Here is a 15,143-nt window from a genome sequence, read left to right on the forward strand (position 1 = left end):
GGGAAAAACCTAAACATGCTAAGCCCAGAAAAACCAGAGAGGTTGGTAACTATGCAGATTGCAGATCCCTGATCCTAACCACACAACTAGCAGCAGCCGTGGACCGTACCTACAATGAACCTAGACGCCTCGTCACGGCCGGAGGACTAAATAAGCCTAAAGCAAGAAAAGGGGAAAACTAACTGCCCCAGAGCAGACCCCCAAAGGAATAGACAGCCCCCACACATGTATTGACGGTGAAACGAGGAAAACACAAACACAGGCAGGAAAATTGGCTGAGCAAACGATGGGGCCCAAACTAACTAGAAAGGAGAGGAAAGGAAAGACACTGTCTGCAATCTGCCCAAAACCCTGCACTTCTGATAACAAAATTAACCCTGAAGTCACTAGACTTCTCCCACTATATCAGCACTCTGAAATATTCTGAGACAGAGCAAAAAGAGGCCAATCTAATAAGGGACAAAAAGCAAATTGGCAAATACAGATAAATAAGAGTGGAAATTCAGCACAGTACCAGCCGGGGCTGGCTGACCACACAAAAAACTGAATAGAACAACAAAATCAAGTGTGAACATTAGCAGAGAAACTTAGCTTGAGCTGACTGGAACAGAGCTGAGAACCAAGACCTGACAAGCAGAAGGAATCACCAGCACCATAGTAGGGCGTCGGCTGTCTTAAATCCAATCTGAGATTCCTGAGGTCCAATCGTCATCCTCATTATCAGGTGGCAGATCTCTACTGATTAAATCAGCCTCACTACCTCCTGTTACCACCAGAGGGAGCCTGGAAGGAGAACTCACAACTGGACCAGAAAATGAACTCACAACAGTACCCCCCCTTGAGGAGGGGTCACCGAACCCTCATCCACACCACCAGGCCGATCAGGATGGGCCCGGTGAAGAGCACGAACCAATCTATTGGCATGAATATCAGAGGCAGAGACCCAAGAATTATCCTCCTGGCCATAACCCTTCCATTTGACCAATTACTGGAGTCTCCGTCTAACCAAACGAGAATCCAATATTTTCTCTACCCCATATTCCATATTGCCTTCAACCAACACAGGGTCAGGAGGTGCTGCCATAGGAACCACTGGCTCAACAAACCTCTTCAACAGAGATTTGTGAAATACGTTATGGATCTTGAACGTAACTGGAAGAGCCAATCGAAAAGAAACAGGATTAAGAATCTCCAAAATCTTATAAGGTCCAATAAATCTTGGCTTAAATTTTGGAGATGCACCCTTCATAGGAATATTCTTAGACGACAACCAAACCATATCACCCACTTTAAACCGGGGACCAATGGTCCTATGCCGGTTGGAAAATCGCTGGGCCTTTTCCTGAGAGAGTGACAACTTATCCACCACTTGGTCCCATATCTGCTGCATTCTCTCAACCACAATGTCCACACCTGGGCAGCACGAAGATTCCACTTGCCCTGAAGAGAATCGAGGATGAAACCCAAAATTACAGAAAAAGGGTGACATCAAAGTGGCAGAACTAGCTCTATTGTTCAGCGCGAATTCGGCCAAGGGCAAAAATGAGACCCAATCATCCTGATCAGCAGATATAAAGCATCTTAAATAAGACTCCAAGGTCTGGTTTGTTCTCTCAGTCTGTCCATTGGTCTGGGGATGAAACGCGGAGGAGAAGGATAACTGAATTCCCAGACTGGAACAAAAGGCTTTCCAGAATCTGGAAACAAACTGAACTCCTCTGTCGGACACAATGTTCTCAGGAATCCCATGTAACCGAACCACCTGTTGTAAAAACAAGGGCACCAACTCAGCGGAAGATGGCAACTTTGGGAGTGGTACAAGATGGACCATCTTCGAAAATCTATCACAAATCACCCAGATAACAGTCATTCTCTGAGAGACAGGAAGATCAGAAATAAAATCCATTGAGATATGGGTCCATGGCCTCTTGGGCACCGGCAAGGGCATCAGCAACCCACTAGAACGAGAACAGGGTTTAGACTGAGAACAAGTCCCACAGGACTGTACAAAATTCCTGACATCACGAGATAAGGCAGGCCATCAAAAGGACCGACTCACCAAATCTCTGGTACCAAAAATACCTGGATGACCAGCCAATGCGGAGCAATGAATTTCAGACATCACTCTTTCTCCACTGGTCAGGAACATACAATTTTCCCATAGGGCAACGCTCAGGTTTATCCTCCTGAAATTCCTCCAGGGCGCGTCTCAAATCGGGCGAAATGGCAGAAAGAACTACCCCCTCACCTAGGATGGTAGTAGACTGGGTCACTTTAAGAGAATCGGCAAAGAAACTCCTAGAAAGGGCGTCTGCCTTAACATTCTTAGTGCCCGGAAGAAAAGAGACCACAAAATTAAAACGCGTGAAAAACAAGGCCCATCTAGCCTGTCTAGGATTCAAGCGTTTGGCCGACTCCAGATAAATCAAATTCTTGTGATCGGTGAGGACCACAACTTGATGTCTAGCTCCCTCCAACCAATGTCTCCACTCCTCAAATGCACATTTCATGGCCAACAATTCCCGATTCCCCACGTCATAGTTACGTTCAGATGGGGAGAACTTTCGAGAAAAGAAGGCACAGGGATTCATCTTAGAAGTCAGTGTCTTTTTGGGACAAAACAGCTCCTGCACCAATCTCAGAAGCATCTACCTCCACCTGAAATGGAAGTGAGACATCAGGTTGCCGTAAAACCGGAGCTGAAGTAAATCTCCGCTTAAGCTCCTGAAATGCTGAGACAGCCTCAGGAGACCAATTCAGCAAATTAGCGCCCTTCTTGGTCAGATCAGTCAGTGGTTTGACAATACCAGAAAAATTACCTATAAATTTACAATAGAAATTAGCAAAACCCAAAAACTTCTGGAAGGCCTTCAAAGAAGTAGGCTGAACCCAATCATAAATGGCCTGTACCTTGGCCGGGTCCATTTCAATAGTCGATGGAGACAAGATAAATCCCAAAAATGAAATCCTCTGTACACCAAAGAGGCATTTCGATCCCTTAACAAACAGGGAATTCTCCCTCAAAATCCGGAACACAGTCCGGACGTGTTCCACATGAGAATCCCAATCACTAGAAACGATCAAAATATCATCCAGATAGATGATCAAAAACTTATCCACAAAGTCACGGAAAATATCATTCATAAAGGACTGCAAGACAGACGGGGCATTAGTGAGCCCAAAAGGCATCACCAGGTACTCAAAATGTCCCTCCGGAGTATTAAACGCCGTCTTCCATTCATCCCCGTGCTTGATGCGAATAAGATTATATGCCCCCCTGAGGTCAAGCTTAGTAAACCAGCAGACACTCTTAACTCTGAAGAATAAATCAGACATCAGAGGTAACGGGTACTGATATTTAACCGTCATCTTGTTAAGGGAATGATAATCAATACACGGTCTTAATGAACCATCTTTCTTGGCCACAAAAAAACCCCCCAGCACCTAAAGGTGACGAGGATGGTCTAATATGACCCTTCTCCAATGACTCCTTAATATAGGATCGCATAGCATCATGTTCGGGTACTGATAAGTTGAAAAGCCGACCCTTGGGAAATTTACACCCAGGCATCAACTCAATTGCACAGTCATAACTCCTATGAGGAGGCAAAGATGCAGACTTACTCTCACTAAATACATCAGAAAAATCGGCCAGATAATTAGGAATATCATGAGACTGAGGAGAGGTGGAGAAAACGGGAGCATCCCTAAGAACACACTGACAACCCCAACTCACCACAGACCCACATTTCCAATCCAAAACTGGATTATGAGTTTGCAACCAGGGAAAACCCAGAACAATAGTATTATGCAAATTATGCAGCACCAAAAATTTACAATTTTCTTGGTGGTCTGGGATAACTCGCATTATCACCTGGGTGCAAAACTGAGGTTTATTCTCCACCAAAGGAGTAGCATCAATACCCCTCAAAGGAATAGGCGTCTGCAGAGGCGTCATGGAAAAACCACAACGTTTAGCAAAGTCCAAATCCATCAGATTCAACGTTGCTCCTGAATCCACAAAAGTCTTAGTGGAAAACGTGGATAAGGAGCAGATCAGAGTAATTGCCAAAAGGAACTTAGGTTGTACACTGCCCACAGCAAATGTGTATGCAAAACGTTTCTCTCGTTTAGGGCAGACAGAAATAGTATGAGAGGCATCTCCACAGAAAAAACAGCTTATTACGCCTTCTAAACTCCTGACGTTGCGCCCTAGACAAAACCCCATGACATTGCATAGGTTCAGACGTTTGTTCAAAAGGTGGCAGCGCCTCCCGTGTAGTTTTACGTTCACGTAAACACCGATCAACTTGAATGGCTAATGACATGGAATCATCCAGACCAGAGGGAACAGGAAATCCCACCAGAACATCTTTTACGGTCTCTGATAAACCCTTCCGAAAGAAAGCTGCCAAAGCACTATCATTCCATGTAGTAAGGACCGCCCACTTTCGGAATTTTTGACAGTATAACTGCAGAATCCTGACCCTGGTTTAATGCCAACAGGGTTCTCTCAGCTTGATCAACAGCATTAGGTTCATCATACAGCAAAACCAAGGCTTGAAAAAATGCATCCACATTAGTCAGAATAGGATTTTCAGGTGTCAGAGAAAAAGCCCAATCCTGGGGATCGCCGCGCAGCAAGGAGATGACAATTTTAACCTTCTGCGCAGAGCTCCCCGATGAGTTAGGCTTCAAGGCAAGAAATAATTTACAATTATTCTTAGAATTCATCAATTTAGACCGATCCCCAGAAAACACATCAGGAGTAGGGATCTTAGGTTCAGCAGCATGTGACTGAATGAGGTAGGTGGAAATTCCCCGCACTTCAGCAGCAAGTTGCTCCACACAATCAGACAATTGCTCAATCTCCATTAGGGAAAAAAAAATCCTCCTACGGCCCCAGAGAAAAAGATAAAAAAAATACATATAAAAAAAAAATCCTGACACTTTTTTTTTTAAACAACTTTTTCCTGCTTTTGAGTACCCTAGAATCTGTGGTATGGCTGGTGATTCTGTAATGAATGGGTCACCGAGGAGGAAAAGACATAAACATGCTAAGCCCAGAAAAACCAGAGAGGTTGGTAACTATGCAGATCCCTGATCCTAACCACACAACTAGCAGCAGCCGTGGAGCATACCTACGATGAACCTAGATGCCTCGTCACGGCCGGTGGACTAAATAAGCCTAAAGCAAGAAAAGGGGAAAACTAACTGCCCCAGAGCAGACCCCAAAGGAATAGACAGCCCCTACACATGTATTGACGGTGAAACAAGATGAAAACACAAACACAGGCAGGAAAATAGGCTGAGCAAACGATGGGGCCCAAACTAACTAGAAAGGAGAGGAAAGGAAAGACACTGTCTGTAATCTGCCCAAAACCCTGCAAAATAATGTCCAACACTTCTGATAGCAAAATTAACCCTGAAGTCACTAGACTTCTCCCACTATATCAGCACTCTGAAATATTCTGAGACAGAGCAAAAAGAGGCCAATCTAATAAGGGACAAAAAGCAAATTGGCAAATACAGATAAATAAGAGTGGAAATTCAGCACAGTACCAGCCGGGGCTGGCTGACCACACAAAAAGCTGAATACAACAACAAAGCTGAATACAACAACAAAATCAAGTGTGAACATTAGCAGAGAAACTTAGCTTGAGCTGACTGGAACAGAACTGAGAACCAAGACCTGACAAGCAGAAGGAATCACCAGCACCAGAGTAGGGCGTTGGCTGTCTTAAATCCAATCTGAGATTCCTGAGGTCCAATCGTCATCCTCATTATCAGGTGGCAGATCTCTACTGATTAAATAAGCCTCACTACCTCCTGTTACCGCCAGAGGGAGCCTGGAAGGAGAACTCACAACTGGACCAGAAAATGAACTCCCAACAGTCAGCATGACTATCCCCCTTATCTGCCTGCTTGAAAAAACACTGCAAGCACTAAGGGAGGAGGTTGTGGAAGAGATGGAGGATGAGGAGTCACAAATGCCATCTGCTTCTCGACAGTCTGCGCAACATGGTTCCTCACAAAGGCCTAGGCAGGGGACACTTTGTGAGGAGGAGTCAATGGAGGAGGAAGACATCTGTCCAGAGGAGGGAGGTACACAATGCTCTAGTAGTCAGTATGTAGAGCGAGGGTGGGGTGATGCAGAGCAGGCAGAGATGACGCCTCAAGCAAGGGACAGCGTTTCTTGGGCAGTTGGCAGTCTGCAGCACATGGTTGATTTCATGCTGCCGGGCCTGAGAAACGACCACCGCATCGCCCATATTCTCAACACGGATGATTATTGGGTGTACACCCTCCTAGATCCTCGCTACCGGGACAACTTACAAAGCCTCATAACACCGTTGAACCGGGAGCGTGAAATGTGGGAGTACCAAGACACACTGGTGCATTCCATCATGTTTTCCATTCCACCGGAGAGCAGTGCTGCTAGTGCTTTACAAAGCAGCTCAGTGCGTCGAGGCAGTGGAGGAAGCTCTGCACAAAGAGGGAGCAGAATGAGCGCCTCAGCACAAGGCAAGACCAGTATGGCCCAAATGTGGCAAAGTTGTGTGTCCCCGCCACAAATGTCTACACCATCACAGACGGCTCCAGTCAGCAGGAGGCAACGTTTCCGTCAGATAGTGACAGACTACATGTCTTGCCCTCTCAGTGTTCTCCCACACGGCTCTTCCCCCTTCAAGTTTTGGGTCTCTAAGCTGGATACATGGCCAGAGCTTAGCCAGTATGCATTGGAGGTGCTGGCTTGCCCTGCTGCTAGTATATTATCGGAACGCGTCTTTAGTGCCGCAGGTGGTGTACTAACAGACCGTCGCATGCGACTATCCTCCGATAGTGTTGACCGGCTTACTTTTCTGAAAATGAACAAGGCCTGGATCTCGCAGGAATTTGCCAGTCCTCTTCCAGATTAAATAATTGGTTGGCAACAGTATCCAGGTCTCCTGTTGTGTTCATGTTTCTACCACCTGAACTGTAATCCCTGGGCTCCAACATCGCCAGTTGCTGCTCATAAATGCCGTCTGCACAGTCAACACATGCTCCAGTGTTATTGGGCTTCAGTAATGTCAGCTGATCCCCTGCTGTGTGTCCGGCAATTTCTCCTGCTCTGTCCACATTCACACTACTACAGATATTAAACTTGCTCCAATTAGGCCTCTGGCTGCACTCCGTTTCTACTGTAATCCCTGGGCTCCAACACCGCCAGTTGCTGCTCAGAAGTGTCTTTGGCACGGGTACTCCCTCCTGCCCAGCCTGGTTCCAGCACGCCAGCTGTTTCCGGGTAGTGTCAACGTCACTTTGCCTCCAATACGTTGTACTGTCGTGTTGAAGTCGGGTTAGCCGACTCTATGGTGCCTGCAGTTTAGGTGCTTCCTATGTGGACTGCGGGATCTGGCAATGAAGGCTGGTTCCGTAGTGCCAATAGGACAAGCTCCCCCTGTAGGACTGTGGGTTTCAGTAACTCCGGCTGGCTCGCGGCCTTGCAACTTTTTTTTTCATGTGTACCTTCTGCTGCCTATCTGAGTTCCAGTACCATTAGCTGGTTCTTTGGAAGTCAATCTTGAATACGTCCCCCTGGGTTCCAGTAACGTCAGCTGATTCCAGGCAGAGCCTTTGGCTTAGGTGCCTCCTTCTTGGTATCCGAGTTCCACCAACGTCTGTTGGTCCTTGGTAGTGCTTTCTGGCACAGGTACCTCCTGCTTAGTAACCGGTTTCCAGTACCATCAGCTTGTCCTCTTTAGTTCCATTGGCTCTTGTACCTTCGGCTACCCATCTAGGTTCCAGTACGTCAGCTGGTTCTCAGCAGTTCCTCAGCCTTCTTGTACCTTCTGCTACATTTCCAAGTTCAAGCTTTTTGAAATGGTTGTTGGTAATCACTCTGGATCTCCCTGACGACGACCCTGAAGACCACCCCGAAGAAGACGACGACTCTGGAGACGACAACGCTGAAGACTACCCCGAAGAAGACCAAGAAGATGACCCTGAAGGAGAAAGTGTGGGAGGAGTAAAAAAGAAGGTGAAGAGCATGGAAGTAGTGAAACACAAATATCTGACAAAATATAAAAAAGCTTAACATAGTCAATATCTTTGTAACTCCGAACGTCTTAAATTGATTCCGGCTATTCCGTTTGGGCTAATCCTCTATGCCTTTAATGTCTCCTCCACCTCCCCCAATACATTCTGCATTATTCTTAGTTGTTTTCCTTCATGTAGAATTAACCTACAAGGAAAGTAAGGGTTTATTTTCATTCCGATATTTGTGTCCCATTGACTTGCATTGGTTTCCGGTATCGGAAATGGCGATATCCCATATTTTTGTGGTATCGGTCCGATCCGATATTTCCCGATATCGGAAGGTATCGCTCAACACTACTTGCCATACATTTGTTCAGTCTTTTCAGCTTCTTTTTTTTTTTTTTTTTTTTTTTTAAACCCCTTCATGTTATCAAAGCCGGGAAGCGGTTAAAGGAAGTGACCTGACCGTTCTTAAGGCGGCTAATTATTTTTTACTTAAAGGGGAAAAAAATGCCACCACAAAGCCACTGCAAAAAAAAGCCCCATACCCTAACAAGTCTCCATAACATACCCTTATAGGAAATCTGTCTGTAGAATCAACCCTCCTAAGCCGTCTATATGGGCATGTAGGTCATGGCAAGCTGAATAAAATGATACCTTGCCATCTGTGATCCGATGTCTTGTTCCAGATATATCCACGGTTTTCTTAATATTTAAATGAGGTGTTAAGATCTATAGGCCGGACATAGCTCCCCCTGAGAATCTGCCTACAGGGCTTATTGTAAATGAAAGGGGGAGTTACCAGTGTGAGACATGTAATGACTGTCAGTCTGCTCTCTTGATTTACATGTCTCACTCTAATAATGCTCTTTTTAATTTAAAATTAGCTCTGGAGGCAGGTTCTCAGGGAGATCAGTGTCTGGCCCATAGATCTTAACAGTTCGTTTACATATTAATAGAAATGTGGATTCCTTGGAAATAAGACATCGAATTGCAGATATCAAGGAATCATTTTATTTAGCTTCCTATGTCCTACATGCCCGTATAGACGGCGTAGGACGGTTGATTCTACTGACTGATGCCCTTTAATTGTGATAATGCATCCAGCTTCTGATCTGAATTCATGGCCCATCGATAATACATTTCCTTGTGGTTTGGGACCCACGCTAACTTTCACCCAAATAATCATAAATTTAAAGGGGACCTGTCACCATGAAAATGGCATCCAATCTGCAGGCATCATGTTATAGAGCAGGAGGAGCTGAGTAGATTGATATGAAGTTTTGTGCAAAAAAATTCAGTATAACGTGTTTTATTCATTTTAATCTTCTGTTTTTTTTCTGGGAGTTTTGGTCCAGTGGGTGGTCCTATCAGTGACTGACAGCTACCTCTATATACTGATTTATATAAAGGAAGCTATCAGTCACTGACAGGACCGCCCACTGGACCAAAAATCCAAAAAAGAGCAGAAGTTTAATGAATTAAAGTACAGGTTATACAGAATCTTTTCTCATAAAGCTATATATTAACCTACTCTGCTCCTCCTGCTCTGTAACATGGTGCCTGCAGATTGGACGGCATTTTCATGGTGACAGGTTCTCTTTAAAAATTGCAGCTGTTGGTACGAGAGCTCAAACTGTTAGCAAGTGATGATTGTAAGGGTTGAACAGCGATCAATTTAGTAAAACCATTGTGGCCATAATTTCTGAATACCAGGCTGCTCAGAACTGTTCTATGAGGAGATTAGCCTAAGCCCTGTCAAAATTAATTGGCCCACTTTCTAAGGTGGTGGCTCCTTTTTTTTTTTTCTTCTTCTATACTTTGGCTAAGTTTTTTAGACAGGTTTAATTACCTTAGGATCTAAAAGAATAACCTTGCACCCTACAATTGGCACACTTTTGGCCCAAATGTTTATGGAGCGCAGCAGACACATAATTTGCATTTGTGTCACTTTTTTGCCCTAGTTGAATGGCCAAAAGTAAGACGACTCAAGGCCCCATACAAACTAGAGTAACGGCAGACGAACCCGCTGATATTGGTAAGATTGGACAACAGTCTAGTGAGTATAGAGGCCCCCCCGATTCTCCCCGACATATGATGTTGGGGGAGATAAGGATCTGACATGTCTGATTTCTGACTGCCAATCCTCTGTCAGATAAGCTGCCATCAAAGGAGTCTGACCGCGGCTCTCGCATAGAGAGCAAACCAGCAGTCGGCAGAGGAGGAGCGCTCGCCTGTGTATGGAGGAGTCGGGCCAGATGGCTATCGGCTGAACCATTGTTTGGCCATCAGCATAGTCCTCAGTAGGATCAAGTGTGAACTTGTATGAGGAGGTGCCAGTGCTATCACACAGTGTGTACCACCATGCCGCTTCCTGAGACTGCCTCGGCTAAGTGTACGCTGCATACCGTAATTATTACTAAAAAATGTGGGCAAATGCTTCTGGGAACTGGCAAGCACAGAGATGCACGTGGTCTTCCCAGGGCTTTGTTAGGTTCTCTTCACATATACATTGGAGGCTTCTGCAATTATGTTGGATTTAATGAAGAAAATAGAAAGGGAGCTGATTGCAGGACCTCAAGGACCAAATTAAAAGTCGGTGGGGCTTTTGTTTTGTTTTTCTACTTCTAGATACAGATGTGAATTCAGCCTTACAAATACTAACCACGGTGATCGTCCTAGCCCCAGATGGGGCATGTTTTCCATTGATAACCGAGAGCTGAGGGAAGATGGTGTCTCACCACATCACTTCCCACAATGTAAAACCAGGAAAGGACTGTGTGTACTTCTGCTGTTTCATTCTCTCCCACACCAATCTGTAGCTCCCAGGCAGAAGTGCAGCTGCTGTCCCCTTGTGTCTTCCTCTCCGTGGGGGAGAAAGAACAGACTCAGAACAGTCTTGCTTTCAATTGGTGAGAGGGCGCATAAAAGGCCTTCAGCTTTTCCTCCATGCTTGGAAATTCAAGCAGCTGGTCCGCATTAGCTTAAATATGTTCCAGCACAGTGTTCAGTCCATGGCCTGACGCCCCATTCCCAAGGTTTTACAAGAAAAGGTTAAAATAGAACACTTTCTAATGGATTTGACCGAATCGGAAATAAAAAATTATGAGCTTATCTAGTCGACCGTACATGTTTTCGGATTTCTATCCCCCCCCCCCCCCCCCCCCCATCCTTCTCGGATAAATAGCTAATTAAACTAACACTTTTATCATGTATAAAAAGTTGCCCAAAGCGCTACATTCAGTTAACACTATTCCCAATAGAAAGGCATAATATGTCAACTCATAAATATGTCAGAGACCGCCAGATGACCTGGGAAGCAGGTGAGCATGAGCTGCGGGAATCGCTAAGGTAAGTATTACCTCTCTTAATTCTATGCTATCCTGAGCATGGGACTACAAAATTATCCTGGAAAACCCAAGATTTATACTATAGCTAAAAAAGAAACCTCCATTTATACAAAACTTATACTTGTTCATATGGGATCTATCAATAAGGCCTCATACTATACCTAAAAGCAAGGATTTGACTCCAAAATCTGCTTCAAATGGGGTTTAGACTTTTGGGGGCCATTATTGAGGATCTTATTGAGGGGGATTCAACCTGATCATGCTGACTACATTGAATTCACGTTTGGCTGCCAACTACATGTCATGTAATACATTTGAACCAATTTTTCTGAAAACATTGAGCTGAAACAAAAGTTTCTCATGTGTGAACAAGGCCTAAAAGATGTCTATATTTGAGAAGTGCCTGCACCTGACTGTAGAAAATATCAATGTCTTCATTTGTTTTGTTTTTTTCAGTTGTGACATTATATGCAACACTTGGTGGTTCTGCGATTGCACATGGACTTAATGAAACTGAAGTCACCCACATAATTACCAGCAAAGAACTCCTGCAGACCAAATTGAAGGTAATGATTTTGCCATGTGAAGATGTTACACTTGATAGACTGTGCATGAGTGTCACAGATGGAAAAACAATACAGTCTTATAGCAGCCACCAGTAAGTGATTTACTGACATTTCACTGTAACACCATTACTTCTTACTAGATTGACTCTCTGGCTCTTAAGTTGATCATACACATTAGCTAGCTGTCAAACCAAATTATTATTTGGCTGACCTCAATCTGTTCTGACTCCCCTATAGACAGGGAACACTCAGCTTGACCTGGCATACCCATGTCTTCTAAAGGAGAGCCTGTTATGAATGAGACACCGTAGGAGGCAAAAACAGAAATACTAGCTAAGTCCAGAGAAGTTGGCAGCTATCGGATTGCAGACCCCTGAACCTAAGAACAACAACTAGCAGCAGCCGTGGGGGGTTCCTACGGTGCCCTAGACCCCTCGATCACAGCCGGAGAACTACATAGCCTAAAGACAGAAAGGGAAATCTAAACTTCCCCAGAGCAGACCCCAAAGCAATAGGCAGCCCCCAACATATAATGACGGTGAAGCAAGATGAAAAAACACTCACACAGATAGAAAGATAGGCTGAGCAAATGATGGGGCCCAAGCTAACTAAATAGGACAGAATAGAAAAGCTGCTGTCTGCAATCCGCCAAAACCCTCTCAAAAACAAGAGCCAACAGACTGATAGGGAAAAAAGCCCTGAAGACGCTAGGCTTCAAAAAGACTATATCAGTACTCAGGTATTATCTGAAGACAGAGCAAAAAGGAATTCAGCTCACCCAGCAGGGAAAGGCAGAAATCCAAAAAAACAAGGCAAACCAAAACAGAAATGCAAAGAGTAGAGCAGAAAACTTAGCTTTTGAGGAGCAGGAATCACCCGCAAGGCAGAAGGGCGTCGGCTGCCTTATATCCAGTCAGCAATCCCAGTCACCCAGTCATCATCATTCTGCTCAGGTGCTTTGTAATCAGCCTCACTACCCTCCTTCACCAGAAGAGGGAGTTCATCAGACCTCAATGGTGAAGGGGAAAATGAACTCACAACAGTACCTCCCCCTTGAGGAGGGGTCACCGAACCCTCATCCACGCCACCAGGGCGATTAGGGTGAGCCCGATGAAAGGCACGCACCAATCTTTTGGCATGAATATCAGAGGCAGAGACCCAGAAATTATCCTCCTGACCATCACCCTTCCACTTAACCAATTATTGGAGTCTCCGTCTAGCCAGACGGGAATCCAGTATCTTCTCTACCTCATATTCCATGTTACCTTCAACTAATACAGGGTCCGGAGGTGCCACCCCAGGAACAACTGGTTCAACAAACCTCTTCAACAAGGACTTATGGAACACATTATGAATTTGAAATGTGACAGGAAGAGCCAAACGAAAAGAGACCGGATCAATAATCTCCAAAATCTTGTAAGGTCCAATAAATCTAGGTTTAAACTTAGGAGAAGCCACCTTCATAGCGATATTTTTTGATGACAACCAAACCATATCACCAACCTTAAACTGGGGACCAATGGTCCTATGTCGGTTGGAAAGCCGCTGGGCCTTTTCCTGGGAGAGAGAGAACTTATCCACCACTTGGTCCCAGATCCGGTGCATTCTCTCCACCACAGTGTCAACACCTGGGCAGGCAGAAGGCTCCACCTGCCCTGAAGAAAATCGAGGATGAAACCCAAAGTTACAAAAGAAAGGTGACATCAAAGTGGCAGAACTAGCTCTATTATTTAAAGCAAATTTGGCCAAGGGCAAAAATGAAACCCAATCATCCTGATCAGCGGAAATAAAACCTCTCAAATACGACTCCAAGGTCTGGTTTGTTCTCTCCGTCTGCCCATTGGTCTGAGGGTGAAAAGCAGAGGAGAAGGACAACTGAATTCCCAGCTTGGAACAGAAAGTCCTCCAAAATCTAGACACAAATTGAACTCCTCTGTCAGATACAATGTTCTCATGAAGCCCGTGCAAGCGAACCACCTGTTGCAAAAACAGGGGCACCAACTCAGAGGAAGATGGCAACTTAGGGAGTGGTACAAGATGAACCATCTTAGAGAACCTATCACAAATCACCCAAATAACAGTCATTATCTGAGAGACAGGCATATCAGAGATGAAATCCATTGAAATATGGGTCCATGGCCTCCTGGGGACCGGCAAAGGCATCAACAACCCACTAGAGCGAGAACAAGGTTTAGACCGGGAGCAAGTCCCACAGGACTGCACAAAATTCCTGACATCACGAGACAAGGCGGGCCACCAAAAAGACCGACTCACCAGATCTCTAGTACCAAAAATACCTGGATGACCAGCCAATGCAGAGCAATGAACTTCAGACATCACTCTCTTCTTCCACTGGTCAGGAACATACAACTTTCCACTGGGACAACGCTCAGGTTTGTCCTCCTGGAACTCTTCCAGAGCACGTCTCAATTCGGGCGAGATGGCAGAAAAAACTACCCCTTCGCCTAAGATGGTAGCAGGCTTGGTCACCACAGGAGAATCAGCAAAGAAGCTCCTAGAGAGGGCGTCTGCCCTGACATTCTTAGTGCCAGGAAGAAAAGAGACCACAAAATCAAAACGTGTAGAAAACAAGGCCCACCTAGCCTGTCTAGGGTTCAAGCGTTTGGCCGACTCCAGGTAAATCAAATTCTTGTGGTCAGTGAGGACCACGACTTTGTGTTTAGCTCCCTCCAACCAATGTCTCCACTCAAATGCCCATTTCATGGCTAACAGTTCCCGATTCCCCACATCATAGTTACGTTCAGATGGAGAGAACTTTCGGGAAAAGAAAGCACAGGGATTCATTTTAGATGTTACAGGATCCTTTTGGGACAAAACAGCTCCTGCACCAATCTCAGAAGCGTCCACCTCTACCTGGAACGGGAGTGAGACATCAGGTTGCCGCAAAACCGGGGCAGAAGTGAATCTTCGCTTCAGCTCCTGAAAGGAAGAAACAGCCTCCGGAGACCAATTCAACACATCAGCACCCTTTTTAGTCAGATCAGTCAATGGCTTGGCAATACTAGAAAATTTTGCTATAAATTTCCGATAAAAATTAGCAAAACCCAAAAACTTCTGGAGGGCCTTCAAAGAAGTGGGCTGAACCCAATCATAAATAGCCTGTACCTTGGCCGGGTCCATTTCAATAGTTGACGGAGACAAAATAAATCCCAAAAATGAAATCCTCTGTACCCCAAAAAGGCAT

The 15,143-nt window shown here is 45.1% G+C and overlaps 1 protein-coding gene across 3 annotated transcripts in view; it reads left to right on the plus strand.

Moving 5' to 3' along the window:
* Positions 1-15,143, plus strand: part of ACSL3 (acyl-CoA synthetase long chain family member 3) — a 140,851-nt gene that overhangs the window by 67,054 nt on the left and 58,654 nt on the right. For all 3 annotated transcript variants that reach the window (XM_073581136.1, XM_073581138.1, XM_073581137.1), the window contains exon 4: positions 11,829-11,938. In XM_073581136.1, the coding sequence (XP_073437237.1) occupies positions 11,829-11,938 (110 nt within the window). The remainder of the gene's footprint in view (positions 1-11,828; positions 11,939-15,143) is intronic.

This window comes from Dendrobates tinctorius, unplaced genomic scaffold (genome assembly GCF_039654945.1).
Source record: "Dendrobates tinctorius isolate UK_male_01 unplaced genomic scaffold, ASM3965494v1 ptg000069l, whole genome shotgun sequence".
NCBI lineage: Eukaryota > Metazoa > Chordata > Amphibia > Anura > Dendrobatidae > Dendrobates > Dendrobates tinctorius.